The 25,215-nt window shown below is 38.6% G+C and overlaps 2 protein-coding genes across 2 annotated transcripts in view; one reads left to right on the plus strand and one right to left on the minus strand.

Annotated features, from left to right (window-relative positions):
* Positions 1–25,215, minus strand: part of LOC126235311 (uncharacterized) — a 306,085-nt gene that overhangs the window by 97,710 nt on the left and 183,160 nt on the right. The gene's annotated exons all lie outside the window — the stretch shown is intronic.
* LOC126236984 (uncharacterized) overlaps positions 1–25,215 on the plus strand; it is a 31,424-nt gene that overhangs the window by 2,650 nt on the left and 3,559 nt on the right. The window contains exons 2-3 of the mRNA XM_049946705.1: positions 2,345–2,467; positions 17,831–17,983. Of these exons, the coding sequence (XP_049802662.1) occupies positions 2,345–2,467; positions 17,831–17,983 (276 nt within the window). The remainder of the gene's footprint in view (positions 1–2,344; positions 2,468–17,830; positions 17,984–25,215) is intronic.

Consider the following 25,215-nt stretch of genomic DNA (forward strand, 5'->3'; position numbering starts at 1 on the left):
GAAAAGTTGCTATTTACCATTTGGCAGAGATGCTGAGTCACATGTAAACACAACGGAAAGACCCTCACAATATAGCTTTCGGCCCATTAAGGCCTTCATCGTCGTCACCCCCCCCCCCCCCCCCCCCCCCCACACACACACACACACAATAATGGTGGCGGAAACAAAACTTTTTTCCCCAAGCTGTGCCCTACAGCTCACATAACCAACAAATCAACAGATCATTCACTCCGCAGTGTTGCAACCTCTGCATTATTTATGAAATTAGCTTTACAATTTCAGACTTTTTGCAGATGATGAGGATATCAGTAACAAGCAGTGACTGGCTAACTCAGTTGTAAATTCTGTTTAGCATCTTGGCCGCATTTCTGCTGTGGCTTTGCCACTCCCAGTTTCAGTTCGTGTATCTTCCATGAGCACCTGGACAGTAATGTTGACACCACTCACATCCTTTACATACAATTGCAATTTCTTCTGTTATTGTGGGAGGTCTTTTGAAAAGATTCTCCTGTGATAATCACTTAAGACTTCATGCAAAGCCCTCCTGACAGCCAAAGATGTTTTATTTACCCACTCTATATCTATGATGGTTTCTGTGCTAAGGCCTTTGTAAAAGTTTATGATATGGGCAATGTTGTTACATGTTTTGTGTAGTAATGTTGACAGCAACCATACACGGTGGGGGGGGATGATGGTTGGAAGGAAAGTAATCAATGAGAGAATGGTAAGCAGATGACATGACTAGTACCTATGAACTGAAGATAGCCTTTTATGACCTGCTTGCTGGTTAACATCAGGATGCCATTTTATTTTATTTTTAAGAAATAAATGTTGTAGTCAGGAACATGTGAAAACTGCTGTAGAAAAGTTAATGAGGCATAGTGACTGAGGAGGCAACACTCGAAGGTAGCTCCATAATATCTCAACCTAACCAACACTCTGGGACGTCCAGTGTATTTGAAAAACTGACATGTGGCAGCTGCTTCAGAATTATGAACATAATCACTTTGGTGGTGGCAGTTTAAACTAAGCTCTCGTATTTCAATGTAACTATAATTTGCACTATATACATGACATGACATTAATAATTGTTCCATAGATCATGAATAGGACATTTTGTAATTATGTGGAATTTGTCAGTTTAACATAAGTTTTCTTTACACTACTACATATCTAAAAATTCATCTATTGAGTTGTTGGCGTTGCCATTAGAGAAGTTCTTTTCATTTGCTTTTAAATGCTGGTTGGCTATGTCAGACTTTTAATGGTATTTGGTAAATGATCAAAGCTTTTTGTGGCAGCATAATTCACCCCTTTCTTTTCCAAAGTCAGATTTAACCTTGAGTAGTGAGGATCATGTTTTCTTCTGGTGTTGTAGCTGGGCACTTTGGTATTATTTTTGAATTGGGATGACTTAATAACAACAAATTTCATAACTGAATATATGTATTGTGAAGGTGCTGTGAATAGCCCGAGTTCCTTAAATAAATGTCCACAAGGTGATCTTCAAGCCCAAAACTTGTTTGAACAGTCAATTCGCCGGGAAAATTTAAAAATTCACGACTACAAAGTTAGCCACAAATGAAACTTCTTGTTCCTCCGTTGAGCACTAACCGTGAGAAACAGAATAATCCACCCGATTGCTGTGCATACAATTTATGTATAAGGTAATTCGTGAAGACAAATAAGTGGGCTCCAGTTTTATTGTGATTGCACACTTTTGTGCAACGAATACTTTTTCTCTTAAATGGTAGAAAACATGTAATAAACTCTCCACAATATCAAGCGTTTTCAATTTAACTAACTGAACTGATAAAATGCTAATCTATGTGCAGTAGAGAAAACATCCTGATCAGCATGGCACCTATGGATAACATGAGCCCTGAGGTTTCTTCTTCCATCATATATTTTTTTCCCTTTCTTGAGTCTAACCATTAGTCTGGAGTAGTTCTTCAAACTTACTCATCTTTCTGGTTTATTTTCAGAGACTAAGAAGAAGAATTTTCAACTGCATATAAGCTGTATGGCTGGTAATCAACATTTAGCAATCCAGTTGTTACAACAACAAAATATTGATATTTCTTAATGTTAAGCTATACTTTGTACATTGGAATGTAAGTTTTATATGGCTTATACAGTAGTGATTCAGCAAAAGAGTTACAATATAATTTGGGGGGGGGGGGGGGGGGGAGGCTTCAGGATAACATAAGGAATATAGTAAAAAGTTGATTTCCTTCAATGTAAGGTTTTGTGGTATTAATTTCAATTTTTATATGTGCCATACTTGTGAAGCATGTCATTATAATTTGATTCTAAATCAGATACCATTCATTCTTTGTTGCAGGGCTTTGGCAAGTATGCTTCAATGGCTTAGAAGAAATACATCATTGGTATGACCCAAAATTTTATGGCTGTTGGTGGGTCTTTGAAGAAGAGTACTACATTATTCATGACCTGCTTTTGCCAGGTACTTTAACTTTGCAATCAAGCCTACAAGTACTATTTTATGTTAAGATATGGAAATTTTGTTTGTAGTACTGGTAAGATTTTTTTAAATTAAATTGGTGACATGTTTCTGAAAGTGTGTCTGCAGACACCTTCACCAGTACAACATGATTTGAAGTTTGAATTCTTGTTGTTAGAGCCACTGTTATGTACTGTGCATCTTCTGGCCAAAATTTTTTGGTATGTACTCTCTTTATTTAGATCACAGATAGACATTACTGTGATGATGATCAACCTAGATGTATCTTACTTCAGTCTTGATGGTGAAAGAAACTTCTATCACCAGAACTGGCCAACAGTGAGAGGAGAGTTGATACCTTGCCATTACATCAGGCTGTGTATCAGTGTCATTAATAAAACCCCAAACATATCTTGTCTCATGTAAGTAGGGCATGCAACATCATATGTCCATTGGTTGAGGACATTTACTCAGATGTGCTCTTGTCTGATACTCATAAACATAATACTACAATACAAGTTACATGCACTCCCCACAGTGATTGGCAATGAACAGTTGCCCTAATGACAAAACACTCGTCCTTTGGGATTGAGAAGTGCCAGAGATGCTCAGAAACGAAGTACAAATTTCCAGGTGACAGTGCCATATGATTACTTATTTTGGTTGCTTATAATGGTAATTTAACATGCTAGACCAAGTTATTCAAAAAGTTCAACATCTCAAAAACAAATGTTATATAGGCATGGCCAAAAACCGCAGTTATTTAACAAAAACCAAAAACAATTGCACTTTTTAAAAAATAAACTATCAAATGGAGTAGGCAGTTATTAAAGAGAAGGCATAGTATCGAGGAAAAAACTACAGGAACATGATAGAATGTATTGAATTAAACAAAACTATTTGGAAGGATCTTGAAGACTATGAGAGATGATACTACAAAAATTTAATAAGAGAACCAATTGAAAACATAAGTTCATTTATGGCAGACATCACATTTCAGCTGTGAGATGGCAGGTGGCACAGTAACTAACAATATAAATATAATAGAGGGAAACATTCCACGTGGGAAAAATATATCTAGAAACAAATATGATCAGACTTACCAAACAAAAGCGCTGGCAGGTCGATAGACACACAAACATACACACAAAATTCTAGCTTTCGCAACCAACGGTTGCTTCGTCAGGAAAGAGGGAAGGAGAGGGAAAGACGAAAGGATGTGGGTTTTAAGGGAGAGGGTAAGGAGTCATTCCAATCCCGGGAGCGGAAAGACTTACCTTAGGGGGAAAAAAGGACGGGTATACACTCGCGCACACACCACAAAACCACTCCTTTTAATACATTTATACGTAGTTTTTTCGAACTTTTCCCGAATTTCTCCACCCTTTAACGTGTTTTAGCGGCAACACAACCACCTAACCTTTATGCACATCGTTGTCTACCAACCCAAGTTCACCACAGGATCAACATAGCCCAGCTTTAACCAACACTTTTTCGCCTTTTTTCACACCAGATCTCCAGTTGCTTTCTAGTTCACCTTTATCTCTCCCCAATACTTTTATTTTAATTTTCATTTCAGCCTCATGTTACACTTTCCACCTTCTAATACCATGTCACCCTCACAACACCCCCACAACGACCCCATTAAGTTTTATTTACATTCCCTCCACAAACATGCCTTCGCCCGAGCCAGATTGCACTCCCATATTTTATTTTCTCAGGCTTGTCTGACATTTGGCATTACCCCCAAAGGCCTCACACTTAAAGTTCCCATTTCTGGCTGCAACCCTTCTTTCCATCAGTCCCTATACCAGTTCCAAACTGAACAATCCATTGCCCTCACTCACCTAATCCTTCACCTACACATCAACTCAGCCAATGAGCGCACCCGTCAACTCCTATCCTTAATAAAAGTCCTCAATCTTTCCTCTCCCACATCCACACCGGCTGTTCAGAGCATCTTCCTACAGGCCAACCGCAAATTAGAACAGCATGCCACCCTCCACCTTAAAAAACTATCCAATCTCCTGGTTTCCCACCTCCGGAAAGGCAACTCACTCACCCTTCACAACCTTTCCAGCAAACCAAGTCTTTCCGCTCCCGGGATTGGAATGACTCCTTACCCTCTCCCTTAAAACCCACATCCTTTCGTCTTTCCCTCTCCTTCCCTCTTTCCTAACGAAGCAACCGTTGGTTGCGAAAGCCAGAATTTTGTGTGTATGTTTGTGTTTGCTTGTGTGTCTATCGACCTGCCAGCGCTTTTGTTTGGTAAGTCTCATCATCTTTGTTTTTAGATATAACTAACAATATAGATAGAATTGTGCAATCATTCCATGATTTTTTAAAGTGTTTATATAGTTTAAGAGAATAACAAGAAACACTGGTAGTTAATAATGAAAACCAGGTATGTTGTACAAATACTGCCAAGGTATGAAAAAAAAAAAAAATGAAAGTTGCCTGTATATAATGGTGTTGCAGTAGAAATAGTTAAAGGTGGAGGCATGGTAATGCAAAGGAACTTGCAAAATTGTTTACAGGATATCTGTGGAGGGAAAGAAATGTCTGAGAATTGGAACAATACTGTAACCTCTTTTACACACACGAAAGGAGACAGAAGGGTACATAATGTAATTCACAAGTATTATCACTAACTTGTAGGAAAAATATTGGATTTTAATCAAGCAAAGGAAGAACTTGGCTGTTGATAATGTAGCATCTACATCTATACTCAACGAACCACTATGAGGAGCATGGCAGAGGGTACATCCCATTGTACCAGTTATTAGAGTTTCTTCCAGTTCCATTCACGTATGGAGCATGAGAAGAATGTTTGTTTGAATCACTCTGTGCATGAAGTAATTATTATAATCTTATCCTCATGATCGCTGTGTGAGTAACAATTTTAAGCCAGTTCTTGAAACTTTGTTAATGGACTTTCATGGGATAGTTTATTTCTGTCTTGAAGACTCTGTCATTTCAGTTCCCTCAGTATCTCTGTAACACTCTCCCATTCGTGCTGCCCTTCTCTCTATGTTAGTCTTAACTGGTACAGGTCCCACACGCTTGAGCAATATTCTAGGATGGATCGCATGAGTGATTTGTAAGCGGTGTCTTTTGTAGACTGCTTGCACTTCCCCAGTATTCTCAAAAAAAGAAATAATAATAATAATAAAACACGAAAACTACCACCTGCTTTACCCACGACTGTACCTATGTGATCATTCCATTTCTTATCCCTACAAGGTTCACACCCAGGTACTTCTATGAGATGGCTGATTTAACAGTGACTCATTGATATTATAGTGATAAGATACATTTTTTTTTTGTTTTCTGAAGTGCAAAATTTTAAATTTCTGAACATTTAGAGCAAATTGCCGTTCTGTGCATCATGCTGAAAGCTTATCAAGAGCTAACTGAATATTTATGCAGCTTCTCTCAGATAGTACTCCTTCATAGATAACTGCCATCATCTACAAAAAGCCTGATTTTACTATTAATGATGTCAGCCAGGTAATTAACATACAGCATGAACAGCGAGAACCCCAACACACTTCCCTGGGGCACACCCGAAGTTACTTCTGCATCTGGTGATGACTCTCCATCCAAGATAACATGCTGTGTCCACCCTACCAAAAAGTCATCAATCAGTCACAAATTTCACTGGATACCCCATATTTTTGTACTTTTGGCAATAAGCATAGGTGTGGTACTGAGTCGAGTGCTTTTTGTAAATCAAGAAACACTGCATTTACCTGTTTGCCTTGATCCGAAGCTTTCAGTATGTCACGTGAGGTAAGTGTGAGTTGGGTTTCACATGATCGATGTTTTCGAAAACCATGCTGGTTGACATTGAGGTGGTCATTCTGTTCAAGATATCTCACTATGTTTGAACTCGGAACATGTTCTAGGATTCTACAACCAATCAATGTCAAGGGTATTGGGCGGTAGTTTCGTGGATCACTTCTACTAATCTTCTAGTAGGCGAGTATGACCTGTTCCTTTTTCCGAGAACTGGGCACGGTTTTTTGGTAGATGGATCTATGATAGATCATAGTGAGAAGAGGTGCCAACTCAGTCACAGATTCAGTATAGAATCTGACAGGGATTCCTTTGGAGTCCGGAGCTTTGTTCAAGAGTCAAAATGACCTAGAGTGCCTGGTGTACAGTTAGGAAGTCATGATCAAAAGTTTTGTATGGTAATGAATAGTTTCTACACACTTCGACAACATAGTGAAAAATTAAGAAATGAAATATAGTTGGGTAAGGAGATTTCACATCACCAAAATTATCCTCAGCAATACTAGAGGAAGTTTTCGGATTCTTAAACATATGGTATTCTTAAGTTTACTGTACCTGTTAACGGAACATTTCCGACAGATCTTCATTTTGACGATGTCATTATACTGTTAGTTTCTAGTACAGCTAAACTTCAACAGTGAATGGAAGAATTTAATATTAGGTGATGAATTTTTCTATTCATGGTAGTTATTGTGCAGCAAAAGAAATAAAGAATAGATAATTTTAATTCTTTAGTGCTTTTGATAAACTAAATAGGCTGCTTTTCAAAACAAAGCATCCAATGTGACAAAGAAAGTTTACAATACACAGAAGTTACAAAAGTGGCGAGACAGCAATATGCACCTATACAGATGGTGGTAGTATCGCGTACACAAGGTGTAAAAGGGCAGTGCATTGGAGGAGCTGTCGTGTAATAAGGTGATTAATGTTAAAATGTTTATCACCTGATTTGGGCCATATGATAGGAATTGGCGAGTTTGAACGTGGAATAGTAGTTGAAGTGCGACACATGGAACTTTCAATTTTGGAGATTGGGGGGGGGATTCAATATTCCGAGCTCCGCAGAGCGTCGAGAATCCCAAATTTCAGGTATTCCCTCTCACCACAGACAGTGCAGTGGCCCACAGCCTTCACTTAATGACCAAGAGCATTGGTGTTGCATAGAGTTGTTAGTGCTAACAGGCAAGCATCACTGCATGAAGTAACCACAGAAATCAATGTTGGGTGTACGGTGACTGTTATGAGAGTGTGGCAAAATTAGGCATTAATGGGGCTATGACAGCAGACAACCAATATGAGTGCCTTTGCTAACAGCAAGACATCACCTGCAGTGCCTGGCCTGGGCTCATGATTATATTGGGTGGACCCTGGATTATTGCAAAACCATGTCCTGGTTAGATGAGTTCCGATTTTAGTTGGTATGAGATAATGTATGGTTCAAGTGTGGCGCAGACCTCACTAACCCATCATCCCAAGTTTTTAACAAGGCACTGTGCAAATTGGTGGTGGCTGCATAATGGTGTAGGCTGTGTTTACATGGAATGGACTGGTTACTCTGGATGTTCAGCTACTTGGAGATAATTTAATGCCATTCATGTATGTTATGTTCCCAGACAACAATGGGATTGTTATGGACGACAGTGCCGTGTCACCAGGCCACAGTTGTTCACAGTTGGTTTGAGGAACATTCTGGACAGTTTGAGAGAAACATTTGCCATCCAGATCAGCCAACATAAATCCCATAAATCATTTATGGGACATAATCGAGTTCAGTTAAGTGCCCAAAATCCTGCACTGGCAACACTTCTGCAATTATGGATAGCTATAGAGGTAGCGTCCATGCCATGTCGAGTAGCTGCACTATGCCACACAAAAGGTGGCCCAACATGATATTTGGAGGTATTGCATGACTATTGGCACCTCAATGTAAGTGAATAACAACTCTGCAGGTTGTCAGTATTGGATGCATTGAGGACGATCTCTGACTTGCATTCATCATTATTTTTGCAGATTGGTTTAATTTATACTTTCTTCTTTTGTTTATTTTCATTTGTGTTTTGAACAGTGTAACATATTACAAATTTGAAGTATATGAGAACTGAAGGACAGACAATAAGTCATAACTATCTACTGCATTGGAGATTTCACGTGACATGCCAAAACTTAAAACAGTAACCTGAAATGGGACACAATATTATGGCCTGTTGTTGTTGTGGTCTTCAGTCCTGAGACTGGTTTGATGCAGCTCTCCATGCTACTCTATCCCGTGCAAGCTTCTTCATATCCCAGTACCTACTGCAACCTACATCCTTCTGAATCTGCTTAGTGTATTCATCTCTTGGTCTCCCTCTACGATTTTTACCCTCCACACTGCCCTCCAATACTAAATTGGTGATCCCTTGATGCCTCAGAACATGTCCTACCAACCGGTCCCTTCTTCTTGTCAAGTTGTGCCACAAACTACTCTTCTCCCCAATCCTATTCAATACTTCCTCATTAGTTATGTGATCTACCCATCTAATCTTCAGCATTCTTCTGTAGCACCACAATTCAAAAGCTTCTATTCTCTTCTTGTCCAAACTATTTATCGTCCATGTTTCACTTCCATACGTGGCTACACTCCATACAAATACTTTCAAAAATGACTTCCTGACACTTAAATCTATACTCGATGTTAACAAATTTCTCTTCTTCAGAAACGCTTTCCTTGCCATTGCCAGTCTACATTTTATATCCTCTCTACTTCGACCATCATCAGTTATTTTGCTCCCCAAATAGCAAAACTCATCTAATACTTTAAGTGTCTCATTTCCTGATCTAATTCCCTCAGCATCACCAGACTTAATTAGACTACATTCCATTATCCTCGTTTTGCTTTTGTTGATGTTCATCTTATATCCTCCTTTAAAGACACTATCCATTCCGTTCAACTGCTCTTCCAAGTCCTTTGCTGTCTCTGAGGTTAGCCGATGACATTGTAATTCTGTCAAAGTTTTTATTTCTTCTCCATGGATTTTAATACGTACTCCGAATTTTTCTATTGTTTCCTTTATTGCTTGCTCAATATACAGATTGAATAACATCGGGGATAGGCTACAACCCTGTCTCACTCCCTTCCCAACCACTGCTTCTCTTTCATGACCCTCGACTCTTATAACTGCCCTCTGGTTTCTGTACAAATTGTAAATAGCTTTTCGCTCCCTGTATTTCACCCCTGCCACCTTCAGAATTTGAAAGTGAGTGTTCCAGTCAACATTGTCAAAAGCTTTCTCTAAGTCTACAAATGCTAGAAACGTAGGTTTGCCCTTATTTAATCTAGCTTCTAAGATAAGTCGTAGGGTCAGTATTGCCTCACGTGTTCCAACATTTCTACGGAATCCAAACTGATCTTCCCCGAGGTCAGCTTCTACTAGTTTTTCCATTCGTCTGTAAAGAACCCGCGTTAGTATTTTGCAGCCGTGACTTATTAAACTGATAGTTCAGTAATTTTCACATTTGTCAACACCTGCTTTCTTTGGGATTGGAATTATTATATTCTTCTTGAAGTCTGAGGGTATTTCGCCTGTTTCATACATCTTGCTCACCAGATGGTAGAGTTTCGTCAGGACTGACTCTCCCAAGGCTGTCAGTAGTTCTAATGGAATGTTGTCTACTCCCGGGGCCTTGTTTCGACTCAGGTCTTTCAGTGCTTGGTCAAACTCTTCACGCAGTATCATATCTCCCATTTCATCTTCATTTACATCCTCTTCCATAATATGTCCTCAAGTATGTTGCCCTTGTATAGACCCCTCTACATACTCCTTCCACCTTTCTGCTTTCACTTCTTTGCTTAGAACTGGGTTTCCATCTGAGCTATTGATATTCATACAAGTGGCTCTCTTTTCTCCAAAGGTCTCTTTAATTTTCCTGTAGGCTGTATCTATCTTACCCCTAGTGAGATAAGCCTCTACATCCTTACATTTGTCCTCTAGCCATCCCTGCTTAGCCCTTTTGCCTGCTTCATTTACTGCATTTTTATATTTTCTCCTTTCATCAATTAAATGCAATATTTCTTCTGTTACCCAAGGATTTCTACTAGCCCTCATCTTTTTACCTACTTGATCCTCTGCTACCTTCACTGCTTCATCCCTCAAAGCTACCCATTCTTCTTCTACTGTATTTCTTTCCCCCATTCCTGTCAATTGTTCCCTGAAACTCTGTACAACCTCTGGTGTAGTCAGTTTATCCAGGTCCCATCTCCTTAAATTCCCACCTTTTTGCAGTTTCTTCAATTTTAATCTACAGGTCATAACCAATAGATTGTGGTCAGACTCCACATCTGCCCCTGGAAATGTCTTACAATTTAAAACCTGGTTCCTAAATCTCTGTCTTACCATTATAAAATCTATCTGAAACCTGTCAGTGTCAGTATCTCCAGGGTTCTTCCATGTATACCACCTTCTTTTATGATTCTTGAACCAAGTGTTAGCTATGATTAAGTTGTGCTCTGTGCAAAATTCTACCAGGCGGCTTCCTCTTTCATTTCTTACCCCCAATCCATATTCACCTACTACGTTTCCTTCTCTCCCTTTTCCTACTGACGAATTCCAGTCACCCATGACTATTAAATTTACGTCTCCCTTCACAATCTGAATAATTTCTTTTATTTCTTCAATTTCTTCGTTATCTGCAGAGCTAGTTGGCATATAAACTTGTACTACTGTAGTAGGCGTGGGCTTCGTATCTATCTTGGCCACAATAATGCGTTCACTATGCTGTTTGTAGTAGCTTACCCGCATTCTTATTTTCCTATTCATTATTAAACCTACTCTTGCATTACCCCTATTTGATTTTGCGTTTATAACCCTTTAGTCACCTGACCCGAAGGCTTGTTCCTCCTTTCACCGAACTTCACTAATTCCCACTATATCTAACTTTAACCTATCCATTTCCCTTTTTAAATTTTCTAACCTACCTGCCCAATTAAGGGATCTGACATTCCACGCCCCGATCCGTAGAACGCCAGTTTTCTTTCTCCTGATAACGACGTCCTCTTGAGTAGTCCCCGCCCGGAGATCTGAATGGGGGACTATTTTACCTCCAGAATATTTTACCCAAGAGGACGCCATCATCATTTAACCATACAGTAAAGCTGCATGTCCTCGGGAAAAATTACGGCCGTAATTTCCCCTTGCTTTCAGCCGTTCGCAGTACCAGCACAGCAAGGCCGTTTTGGTTAGTGTTACAAGGCCAGATCAGTCAATCATCCAGACTGTTACCGTTGCAACTACTGAAAAGGCTGCTGCCCCTCTTCAGGAACCACATGTTTGTCTGGCCTCTCAACAGATACCCCTCCGTTGTGGTTGCACCTACGGTACGGCTATCTGTATCGCTGAGGCACGCAAGCCTCCCCACCAACGGCAAGGTCCATGGTTCATGGGGGGGGGGAGGGCAGAAAACATATGCATAGAAATTTTGAATGCACTTACACATTGAAATGTGTGTTTGAAGACATCAGAAACTGATTCCAATTTGGCAACTATAGCAATAAATCATGTTCATTCTGTCAGTCTTAATATAATTAACAAACAATAGAAAATCCAGGATGGAAATTAACAGTATTATGAAAAGGAAAGTTGCTACTCACCATATAACAGAGATGCTGAGTCGCAGATAGGCACAACAAAAAGACTGTCACAAATAAAGCTTTTGGCGAGTAAGGCCTTCGTCAACAATAGACGACGCACACACGCACACACAGACACGCTCATGCAAACGCAACTCTCTCTCTCTCTCTCTCTCACACACACACACACACACACACACACACACACGAGGTGTGAAGGTGACACTTAATGCTTCCAGATACGTTACAATATTACAGTTTTTTTTTTTTTTTTTTTTTTTTTTTTTTTTTTTTTTTTTTTTTTTACTGTTACGTCAGAACATTATGATGATAATATTAATAATAGAAGAAACAATAAAAACATGAAAATTGTAATTCTCCTAAACTTGCACAGCTAAAATTGTTGGAGTAGTGTTGCAGAATCCTAGCCAGACTAAGTAGAATTTTAGAACTATATACATAACAGAAACAACGAATTCAGGTAATGAAATGAAAATGCGACTGTTCCGATTTCCCCAACATATTCAATATCTGTTTCTTGAGTCTGCTGCTGGATCACATTTAGTATATTCCACAATATTGCCATTGTTAAGTGGTTGCTGCTTGCTACTGCTGGCAGGTAGCAATTGTCAGCAGTAATTGTGGAATACAAAATGCAGTCCAGCAGCAGACTTGAAAGTCATACTGAAAATTGAGAGAAACTGGGACTACTTCCTCCAGGTACGTGAAAAACACTGTCTCAAGTAGTAACAATTCAGAAATAGCTGACAAGAAAGAAGTTGCGGGAATTTTTTATCGAGTACTTTTTAACTCCTACCCCCATGAACCATGGACCTTGCCGTTAGAGGGGAGGCTTGCGTGCCTCAGCGATACAGATGGCTGTACCGTAGGTGCAACCACAACGGAGGGGTATCTGTTGAGAAACCAAACAAATGTGTGGTTCCTGAAGAGGGGCAGCAGCCTTTTCAGTAGTTGCAGGGGCAACAGTCTGGATGATTGACTGATCTGGCCTTGCAACACTAACCAAAACGGCCTTGCTGTGCTGGTACTGCAAACGGCTGAAAGCAAGGGGACACTACAGCCGTAATTTTTCCCGAGGGCATGCAGCTTTACTGTATGATTTAATGATGATGGCGTTATCAGGAGAAAGAAAACTGGCGTTCTATGGATCGGAGCGTGGAATGTCAGATCCCTTAATCGAGCAGTTAGGTTAGAAAATTTAAAAAGGGAAATGGATAGGTTGAAGTTAGATATAGTGGGAATTACTGAAGTTCAGTGGCAGGAGGAACAAGACTTTTGGTCAGGCGAATACAGGGTTATAAATACAAAATCAAATAGGGGTAATGCAGAAGTTGGTTTAATAATGAATAAAAAAATAGGAGTGCGGGTAAGCTACTACCAAAAGCATAGTGAACGCATTATTGTGGCCAAGATAGACACGAAGCCCATGCCTACTACAGTAGTACAAGTTTATATGCCAACTAGCTCTGCAGATAACGAAGAAATTGATGAAATTTATGATGAGATAAAAGAAATTATTCAGGTAGTGAAGGGAGACGAAATTTAATGGTCATGGGTGACTGGAAATCGAGAGAAGGAAAAGGGAGAGAAGGAAACATAGTGGGTGAATATGGATTGGGGGAGAGAAATGAAAGAGGAAGCCGTCTGGTAGAATTTTGCACAGAGCATAAATTAATCATAGCTAACACTTGGTTGAAGAATCATGAAAGAGGGTTGTATACATGGAAGAACCCTGGAGGTACTAAAAGGTATCAGATTATATAATGGTAAGACAGAGATTTAGGAACCAGGTTTTGAATTGTAAGACATTTCCAGGGGCAGATGTGGACTCTGACCACAATCTATTGGTTATGAACTGTAGATTAAAACTGAATAAACTGCAAAAAGGTGGGAGTTTCAGGAGATGGAACCTGGATAAACTGACTAAACCAGGGGTTGTACAGAGTTTCAGGGAGAGCATAAGGGAACAATTGACAGGAATGGGGGAAAGAAATATAGTAGAAGAAGAATAGGTAGCTCTGAGGGATGAAGTAGTGAAGGCAACAGAGGATCAAGTAGGTAAAAAGACGAGGGCTAGTAGAAATCCTTGGGTAACAGAAGAAATATAGAATTTAATTGATGAAAGGAGAAAATACAACAATGCAGTAAATGAAGCGGCAAAAGGGAATACAAACGTCTCAAAAATGAGATCGACATGAAGTGCAAAATGGCTGAGCAGGGATGGCTAGAGGACAAATGTAAGGATGTAGAGGCTTATCTCACTAGGGGTAAGATAGATACTGCCTACAGGAAAATTAAAGGGACCTTTGGAGAAAAGAGAGCCACTTGTAAGAATATCAAGAGCTCGAATGGAAACCCAGTTCTAAGCAAAGAAGGGAAAGCAGAAAGGTGGAAGGAGTATGTAGAGGGTCTATACAAGGGCAACATACTTGAGGACAATATTATGGAAGAGGATGAAGATGAAATGGGAGATATGATACTGCGTGAAGAGTTTGACAGAGCACTGAAAGACCTTAGTCGAAACAAGGCCCCGGGAGTAGACAACATTCCATTGGAACTACTGACGGCCTTGGGAGAGCCAGTCCTGACAAAACTCTACCATCTGGTGAGCAAGATGTATGAGGCAGGCGAAATTCCCTCAGACTTCAAGAATAATACAATCATCCCAATCCCAAAGAAAGCAGGTGTTGACAGATGTGAAAATCACTGAACTATCAGTTTAATAAGTCACGGCTGCAAAATACTAAAGCGAATTTTTTACAGTCGAATGGAAACTGGTAGAAGCCGACCTTGGCGAAGATCAGTTTGGATTCCGCAGAAAAGTTGGAACACGTGAGGCAATACTGACCCTACGACTTATCTTCGAAAATAGATTAAGGAAAGGCAAACCTACATTTCTAGCATTTGTAGGCTTAGAGAAAGCTTTTGACAATGTTGACTGGAATACTCTCTTTCAAATTCTAAAGGTGGCAGGGGTAAAATACAGGGAGCGAAAGGCTATTTACAATTTGTACAGAAACCATATGGTAGTTATAAGAGTCGAGGGGCATGAAAGGGAAGCAGTGGTTGGGAAGGGAGTGAGACAGGGTTGTAGCCTATCCCCGATGTTATTCAATCTGTATATTGAGCAAGCAATAAAGGAAACAAAAGAAAAATTCGGAGTAGGTATTAAAGTCCGTGGAGAAGAAATAAAAACGTTGAGGTTCGCCGATGACATTGTAATTCTGTCTGAGACAGCAAAGGACTTAGAAGAGCAGTTGAACGGAATGGACAGTGTCTTGAAAGGAGGATATAAGATGAACATCAACAAAAGCAAAATGAGGATAATGGAATGTAGTGTAATTAAGTTGGGTGATGCTGAGGGAATTAGATTAGGAAATGAGACACTTAAAGTAGTAGATGAGTTTTGCTATTTGGGGAGCAAAATAACTGATGATGGTCGAAGTAGAGAGGATATAAAATGTAGACTGGCAATGGCAAGGAAAGCGTTTCTGAAGAAGAGGAATTTGTTAACATTTAGTATAGATTTAAGTGTCAGAAAGTCGTTTCTGAAAGTATTTGTATGGAGTGTAGCCGTGTATGGAAGTGAAACATGGACGATAAATAGTTTGTACAAGAAGAGAATAGAAGCTTTTGAAATGTGGTGCTACAGAAGAATGCTGAAGATAAGGTGGGTAGATCACGTAACTATTGAGGAAGTATTGAATAGGATTGGGGAGAAGAGTAGTTTGTGGCACAACTTGACAAGAAGAAGGGACCAGTTGGTAGGACATGTTCTGAGGCATCAAGGGATCACCAATTTAGTATTGGAGGGCAGTGTGGAGGGTAAAAATCGTAGAGGGAGACCAAGAGATGAATACATTAAGCAGATTCAGAAGGATTTAGGTTGCAGTAAGTACTGGGAGATGAAAAAGCTTGCTCAGGATAGAGTAGCATGGAGAGCTGCATCAAACCATTGTCAGGACTGAAGACAACAACAACAACTTTTTAACTGTCATTGCAGTTAGGTTGCAGTGGTTTTGCAGATAACACTACAAATGTGCTGAAACTTAATTTCCATGAACAATTCAATCATATAAATGTATCCTTGTAACTGTTGACAAAATACATGTGTTGAAACGTAAAAGCTCTACTGGTGTAGATATTTTCAGAAAGCTGGTGAAGGCCTACTGAAATGAAATATGTAAATCTTTGGCCCTTTGCAATATCCTCCTGCAAAAAGATGATGTTCAGGAAAGAATGCTGTTAGGCTTCTTTACAAAACTGATGATGTTGGCAGTGTGTCAAACTATCACCCAGTCATGCTTTAAATAACATCATGTCTTAATTGTTGAAAAAGTTAAGAAACCTAAAAATTATCCACTAAGACAGTTTCGTTTTGGCAAACAGGATTCTGTAAATCAAACAATCTTCTCATTCATAATTGATGTGTTAGACTCTCGAAACAGTGTAAACACTAAGAAATTGCCAGTTGGTGTCTTGCATGAGCTCTAAAATTCCGTTTCATTGTGTAGATCACAAAATATTTCTGAGTAAGGTCTGACAGAGATCCTGTAGATAATTGGTTAGCGTCATCCCTTGAAGGCAAAAGTTAGTAACGTCTCAAATGGCACATCCCAAGACGTGGTGTCCTCTGAGTGGGGCATAATACAGCATTGTGCCTATCATGGTTCTGCACTTTCACCCTTGCTATTCCTAAAACCTGTAAATGATCTTTAAAAAATGGATTAAAACAGTCTGACCACAGTAAAATATTTATTTACAACTTGGCTACCGGAATGTGACCATCTTCAGAGCATTTATACCATGATGGTAGACGGTGGCAGTGAATGATGAGCTGCTATGATTTCACAAACGTCTACTATCCACCTACCATCATGGTATAAATGGTCTGAAGATGGTCACATTCTGACTGAAATAGATAACCATTATTTTGTTATGGTAAAGACTGTTTTTAATCAGTTTTAGCAAGAGCACTATATTTCTCCACAAGAAATGCTTTCAGAAATTACTGCCCATTAGCAAAAAATGTAATTTCACAATGTTTGCTGGCAATGCAGTCATTGCAATAGATAATACATCTGTTATGAAATAAAAATCTGATGCAAATGGCTAACTTGAGTAAGTTGTGGCTTGTTTGCAGTCAGCTCACTTATGGCTAATCTAAGAAATATAGGTGTCATTCACTTCCATGCAAACCACAAGAAGGCAGAAACGGTAATTATTATCCATTATGAACATATAATAATGCAAGTGTATTCCTTACTAATGTTGAGTTTTCATGTAGATAGGCGTATCATTTGCTTTAAGAATGATCTCCCATTTTGGTGTTTGCAGTACCTGAAAGTCTGCATATTTCAGTTATTTTCATTCAGTAATGCATACCAACATGAAAAATGTCTTCACTGCACAGAAAAGAACAATTAGAATCTAGAGTCTTAATCTGTATCTCCTCCTCAACCTCGTGCCATAATCTTTTCAAACAACTTGTTATACATAATGTCCATTCTTATACTCCCTGATCATAAATATTCACACCACTATCTAATAACACCAAATGCATAAATACTCTCGTCATTTAAAATTTAAAAAGTACTTCCTTTGCTTCTAATTTTACTCAATATAAGAATTCATCTGCAGTAATAAATAAAAGCTATGTGGTGCTCTGATGCACATGTGCACTTAAAGGGAAAAGTACTTCTTTACAATGCTAATGTCCTAAATGGAAATCACGGTTAGTTCTTTACTTATTTTATGTAATCATTAAATTCTATTTATGTAACTTTTTACTACAAAATGTATTTTAATCTAACTTAGTAAGGGAAAATGTTTACTTTTGCTGCTTAAAACTATCTTTTTTAGTGTGTCTAAACTGAGGTTACTGAAGTGTGAATCAAATGTGTTGGCATCACATGAAATTTTGGTTTCTTTCTTGCTTACAGGATTCTTTGTTGCTACACAGTTTTTCTTCACACTGAGTTTTACATTGTTGCTTATTGCAAGTTTCCTAGTGGCCCTTTATACTTGTTGCAGCAAAGATCATGACAGATTTGTGCTGCTGCTGTTTGTGATTGGTTCTGACATGATTCTTGCAGGTAAGTGATTCTTACTATTTGTTATCAGTGTTCATGTGTTGCTAAAGACTGCATTCCTACAGTCCTAAACTATAATTTTAGTATTGGAAATTATGGCATAGTAAATAGTTTAGCTGGAACCATAATTACTTTTTAAATTTTTTCCCTCCTTGTAATCAAACTGCCAGTCACTCTCTCTACATTGATTTAAGTCATAGTCTGCAAAGAAAATTTGTATTTAAACAGGCCCAGGCAGTGATTTAAAATTTTTGTTGCCTCAGATAGTAATTTACAGGATGATTTTCTGAAGTTTTATGCTGACATGCATGCTTTTGTTTTCCTAATATTTTACTGGTGGCAGTGGTGGACACTATGGTCTTTACTTTCATGTAACAGATGTACCAATGCCGTAGATAAGTGCACTGTTAGTCTATCTTGCACAGCAAAAATCAGCATAAAGGAAGCACCCAATCACCATCTATATTGAATGATTTTTCCTTCTCATTTAGGTTATTGATGCTTTCAGTAGCCTCTTTAAGTACAGAACTACAGTAAATGGCAGCTTTAACCAGCACTCAAGCTCTGTTGTTTAAACTGATGGTGTGACAACCATTGTTTTAATGCATATGTTGCCATTGTATATATATATATTTTTTTTTGGGGGGGGGGGGGGGGACAACATATCTGAATTCAAATGTGGCTCTATTATCTGCATATTGGGTACTCCATTCCTGCAACCGTAGATGAAAATAATAATAATAATAGAAATAATAATAATAATAATAATAACAGTATGTTCTGCCAGTCGTAAAAGGCGACGGAAAGAACAAACCACTAATAGGGCTAACCCCTCTTTCAGTGCGATTAGTTGGTTCAGGACAGAACTAATGAAGCCTCGGACAAGCGCTGTCTTGGTCGAGGATGACGCTTGAACCCTATGCCCGTCCACAATGGTAATGACACTGCTAGCCACATGGAAAATGATTTAAATTCAAATAGAGGTGTTTTGCACGATATGCTTCCTGCAACCACTTAAGAAGAAAAACAAAGACAGAGGATGAGATGGTCAGATGAAGTTAACAGACACCTCATATTCTGTTATTACCAAGCAACAAATTTAGGAACCAACACAACTGGATACAGATAACAAGTATACACAGCATTTATTACCAGATACCCAGAATTAAATTCTTTAACAGAACGACGACTAGCTGATCAGATCCGTGCAATAATCAAAAATAACAGGATACCCCAGTCAGAAATAGAAAACATCAAACAACAAGTACAACAAATACTGGAACAAAATAATGTGCAATCAGAAAAAGAAGAAAATACAGTAATGGACTCAAACATCCCAGAGCAAACAAACAAAGAACAACACGCATCAATTAAACAATCAGAGGAAAACGAAATCTTAAGACAGCCACCAGAACAAGCAGAAATAGAAAACGAAGTGACACACTTGTTAGATATAGAAGAAAAATTTCAGCTGACATATATAGAATACAAAGACACAAATACAGACATTGGACCATTCTTGCATAGACCACCAAATAACCCACAAGTCGAAACAACAATAACAACTATCAAACCAATCATACACAACAAAATAAATGAAAATACAACTATGGAAGAGTTACAACTACTGGTTTATATAGGAACACTCACTACACTAAATATACACACTAGGCAGAGATCAGACCCAACCAACACACAGAAGAAACCACAAAACCAGCATGGCAACACAGGCTACAGATCAGAATAGAAAAACAGAAAAGACATTGGACAGCTAACACAATTTATAAGAAATGAAATATCAGACAAAAAACGAAAAAAGGTTATGTAAAATCTCACAACAAGAAGCGATAGAGCAATTAGATGAAAAGAAGCAGAAATTACAAGCATTGGCCAAACGACTTAGAAGATACAAAAAAAGTGAAAATAGAAGGAAACAAAACCAAACATTCAACACAAACCAAAAGAAATTTTACCAGACTATAGATAACACACACATTACAATAGACAATCCACCAAACGTAACAGACATGGAACACTTCTGGAGCAACATATGGTCAAACCCGGTACAACATAATAGACATGCACGATGGATACAAGCAGAAACAGACACATACAAGATGAGACCACAAATGCCTGAAGTGATAATTTTGCAACATGAAGTCACCCGAGCAATCAATTCTACGCACAATTGGAAAGCCCCTGGAAAAGATAAAATAGCAAATTTCTGGCTAAAGAAGTTCACCTCAACACATTCACATCTAACTAAATTATTTAACATATCTAAAAAGAAAGATGATGAGACTTACCAAACAAAAGCGCTGGCAGGTCGATAGACACACAAACAAACACAAATATACACACAAAATTCAAGCTTTCGCAACAAAGTGTTGCCTCATCAGGAAAGAGGGAAGGAGAGGGAAAGACGAAAGGATGTGGGTTTTAAGGGAGAGGGTAAGGAGTCATTCCAATCCCGGGAGCGGAAAGACTTACCTTAGGGGGAAAAAAGGACAGGTATACACTCGCACACACACACGTATCCATCCACACATACAGACACAAGCAGACATGTTTCCCCCTAAGGTAAGTCTTTCCGCTCCCGGGATTGGAATGACTCCTTACCCTCTCCCTTAAAACCCACATCCTTTCGTCTTTCCCTCTCCTTCCCTCTTTCCTGATGAGGCAACAGTTTGTTGCGAAAGCTTGAATTTTGTGTGTATATTTGTGTTTGTTTGTGTGTCTATCGACCTGCCAGCGCTTTTGTTTGGTAAGTCTCATCATCTTTCTTTTTAGATATATTTTTTCCACGTGGATTGTTTCCCTCTGTTATATTCATATCTTAAATTATTTAACAGTTACAGTGCAGACCCATACACATTCCCTGATACACTTACACAAGGAATAACTTATCTGAAACCTAAAGATCAAGCAGACACAGCAAACCCAGCAAAATATCACCCCATAACATGCCTCCCAACAATATACAAAATATTAATACCGAAATTAATGACACATACAACACAGAACAAAATTATAAATGAAGAACAAAAAGGCTGCTGCAAAGGAGCACGAGGATGTAAAGAGCAACTGATAATAGATGCAGAGGTGACATTGTGGTGTCACCGCCAGACACCACACTTGCTAGGTGGTAGCTTAAATCGGCCGCGGTCCATTAGTACACGTCGGACCCGCGTGTCGCCACTGTCAGGATCGCAGACCGAGCGCCACCACAAGGCAGGTCTCGAGAGACTGACTAGCACTCGCCCCAGTTGTACGACGACGTTGCTAGCGACTACACTGACGAAGCCTTTCTCTCATTTGGCGAGAGACAGTTAGAATAGCCTTCAGCTAAGTCCATGGCTACGACCTAGCAAGGCGCCATTAGTTACTTCATGAATCTAAAGAGTCTCACTTGTATCATCAAGAATGCTGTATACCAAAGGACGATATAAAAGTTAAGTGTTCTAGTAGCTACGTTCTTTTCTTTATCACATTCATCACGTATCCTGTTCCAGACTTCGCGCCAGTCGGCATGTGTGTACGTGTGCCCTCTCGGCTATCCGTCTCTGTGGACTGGCTGCCTTGTCAGCCCATTACAGACATATCAAGCTAAAACTAAACAAAGGTCGCTACACTACGCATACATTGATTACCAAAAAGCTTTTGATAGTGTACCCCACTCATGGTTACTACAAATATTGGAAATATACAAAGTAGTTCCTAAATTGATACAGTTCCCAAACATAGTAATGAAAAATTGGAAAACCACACTTAATATCCAAACAAATTCAAATAATATCACATCACAGCCAATACAGATTAAGCGTGGAATATACCAAGGAGACTCACCCTGGTTCTGCCTTGCTCTGAATCCACTATCCAACATGCTAAATAGTACAAATTATTGATATAATATTACTGTAACATACCAACACAAAATCATACATTTGCTATAAATGGATGATCTAAAACTACTGGCAACAACAAATCAACAACTCAACCAATTACTAAAGATAACAGAAGTATTCAGCAATGATATAAATATGGCTTTTGGAACTGAAAAATGTAAGAAAAATAGCATAGTCAAGGGAAAACACACTAAACAAGAAGATTACATATTGGATACAAATATTAAAGAAGAACTAAAAGAAAAATATAGACAAAGACTAACAAAAATACTGAAAACAGAATTGACAGCAAGAAACAAGACAAAAGCTATAAATACTTATGCTATACCAATATTGACCTACTCATTTGGAGTAGTGAAATGGAGTAACACAGATCTAGAAGCACTCAATACACTTACACGATCACAATGCCACAAATACAGAATACATCACATACATTCAGCAACAGAAAGATTCACATTAACCAGAAAGGAAGGAGGGAGAGGATTTATCGACATAAAAAACCTACACTATGGACAGGTAGACAATTTAAGGAAATTCTTTATAGAACGAGCAGAAACTAGCAAATTGCAATTTCATAACCTTTTCTACAACCCTTTAGATCACATAACATCAACAGATACGAAGAAAGTAAATTGGAGAAAGAAAACACTACATGGAAAGCACCCGTATCATCTAACACAGCCACATATCGATCAAGACGCATCCAACACATGGCTAAGAAAAGGCAATATATACAGTGAGACAGAAGGATTCACGATTGCAATACAGGATCAAACAATAAACACCAGATATTACAGCCAGCATATTATTAATAACAAATGCGAATTCTTTACAGACGAATGGAAAAACTGGTAGAAGCGGACCTTGGGGAAGATCAGTTTGGATTCCGTAGAAATGTTGGAACACGTGAGGCAATACTAACCTTACGACTTATCTTAGAAGAAAGATTAAGAAAAGGCAAACCTACGTTTCTAGCATTTGTAGACTTAGAGAAAGCTTTTGACAACGTTAACTGGAATACTCTCTTTCAAATTCTGAAGGTGGCAGGGGTAAAATACAGGGAGCGAAAGGCTATTTACAATTTGTACAGAAACCAGATGGCAGTTATAAGAGTCGAGGGGCATGAAAGGGAAGCAGTGGTTGGGAAAGGAGTGAGACAGGGTTGTAGCCTCTCCCCGATGTTATTCAATCTGTATATTGAGCAAGCAGTAAAGGAAACAAAAGAAAAATTCGGAGTAGGTGTTAAAATTCATGGAGAAGAAGTAAAAACTTTGAGGTTCGCCGATGACATTGTAATTCTGTCAGAGACAGCAAAGGACTTGGAAGAGTAGTTGAACGGAATGGACAGTGTCTTGAAAGGAGGATATAAGATGAACATCAACAAAAGCAAAACGAGGATAATGGAATGTAGTCAAATTAAATTGGGTGATGCTGAGGGGATTAGATTAGGAAATGAGACACTTAAAGTAGTAAAGGAGTTTGCTATTTAGGGAGTAAAATAACTGATGATGGTCGAAGTAGAGAGGATATAAAATGTAGACTGGCAATGGCAAGGAAATCGTTTCTGAAGAAGAGAAATTTGTTAACATCGAGTATAGATTTAAGTGTCAGGAAGTCGTTTCTGAAAGTGTTTGTATGGAGTGTAGCCATGTATGGAAGTGAAACATGGAGGATAACCAGTTTGGACAAGAAGAGAATAGAAGCTTTCGAAACGTGGTGCTACAGAAGAATGCTGAAGATAAGGTGGGTAGATCACGTAACTAATGAGGAGGTATTGAATAGGATTGGGGAGAAGAGGAGTTTGTGGCACAACTTGACTAGAAGAAGGGATCGGTTGGTAGGACATGTTTTGAGGCATCAAGGGATCACAAATGTAGCAGTGGAGGGCAGCGTGGAGGGTAAAAATCGTAGAGGGAGACCAAGAGATGAATACACTAAGCAGATTCAGAAGGATGTAGGTTGCAGTAGGTACTGGGAGATGAAGAAGCTTGCACAGGATAGAGTAGCATGGAGAGCTGCATCAAACCAGTCTCAGGACTGAAGACCACAACAACAAACATATTATTAAAGATCCCAATGCCACAGCAGATAAATGCAGACTTTGCAAACAACAAATAGAAACAGTAGATCACATCACAAGCGGTTGTACAATACTAGCAAATACAGAATACACCAGAAGACATGACAATGTAGCAAAAATAATACATCAACAACTTGCCATACAACAAACTAATAAAACAACACGTTCCCACATACAAGTATGCACCACAAAATGTACTGGAGAATGATGAATACAAATTATACTGGAACAGAACCATTATAACAGATAAAACAACACCACATAACAAACCTGACATCATACTCACCAATAAAAAGAAGAAATTAACACAACTAATCGAAATATCCATACCCAATAAAACAAACATGCAGAAGAAAACAGGAGAAAAAATTGAAAAATACATCCAACTGGCTGAGGAAGTCAAGGACATGTGGCATCAGGATAAAGTTGACATTATACCAATTATACTATCAACTACAGGAGTCATACCACACAATATCCACCAGTGCATCAACGCAATACAGCTACATCCAAACATATATATACAACTACAGAAGTCTGTAATTATTGATACATGTTCAATTACCCGAAAGTTCCTAAATGCAATGTAACATACACCATACAGTTAAAAGGAAGTCACGCTTGATCATGGTCCGCGTCACTTTCCATTTTTAACCAGACATAACGTCTGAGAAAGGAAAGAATAATAATAATAATAATAATAATAATAATAATAATAATGTGTACAATGTTCTATTGACTAATCACCAATGCTGTAGCCATACCAAGAGGAGTAGTATGCTACTGTATATTTAATTTGATGAACTATTAGAAATCTTTTTTTGCAAGATGCCCAAAAGCAAGCACTAACAAATTCCTCGGCATTATTTAGATCATTTTAGAAAAATGAGTCATTTTGTGTGCCTTATTTTTAATCTGAAATTTATTGATGTGTGTCTTTACATGCATTTCTGGATCATAAGATTGATGTACAGGAGATGCATCAAAAATTAAATCACAACTAATGAGAGCATGGGCACTTGCTTTAAAAAATTTATACTGCTAGTGAGTAGCAGTCTGTACATAATGAAATTAATGATAAATGACATCCTGCATTGATTATCAGTTCATCTTTCATGTAATCTTCCTGTGAATACTAACGTAATGGAGTATTGAGTAGTTTTTGCTTTGTTACCCCAGCTTGAAGTTTAGAATATTTGGGCTTTTTAATTTGAAGTAAAAATAATTGAACAAGAAACATAAAATTG

This window comes from Schistocerca nitens, chromosome 2 (genome assembly GCF_023898315.1).
Source record: "Schistocerca nitens isolate TAMUIC-IGC-003100 chromosome 2, iqSchNite1.1, whole genome shotgun sequence".
Classification (NCBI taxonomy): domain Eukaryota; kingdom Metazoa; phylum Arthropoda; class Insecta; order Orthoptera; family Acrididae; genus Schistocerca; species Schistocerca nitens.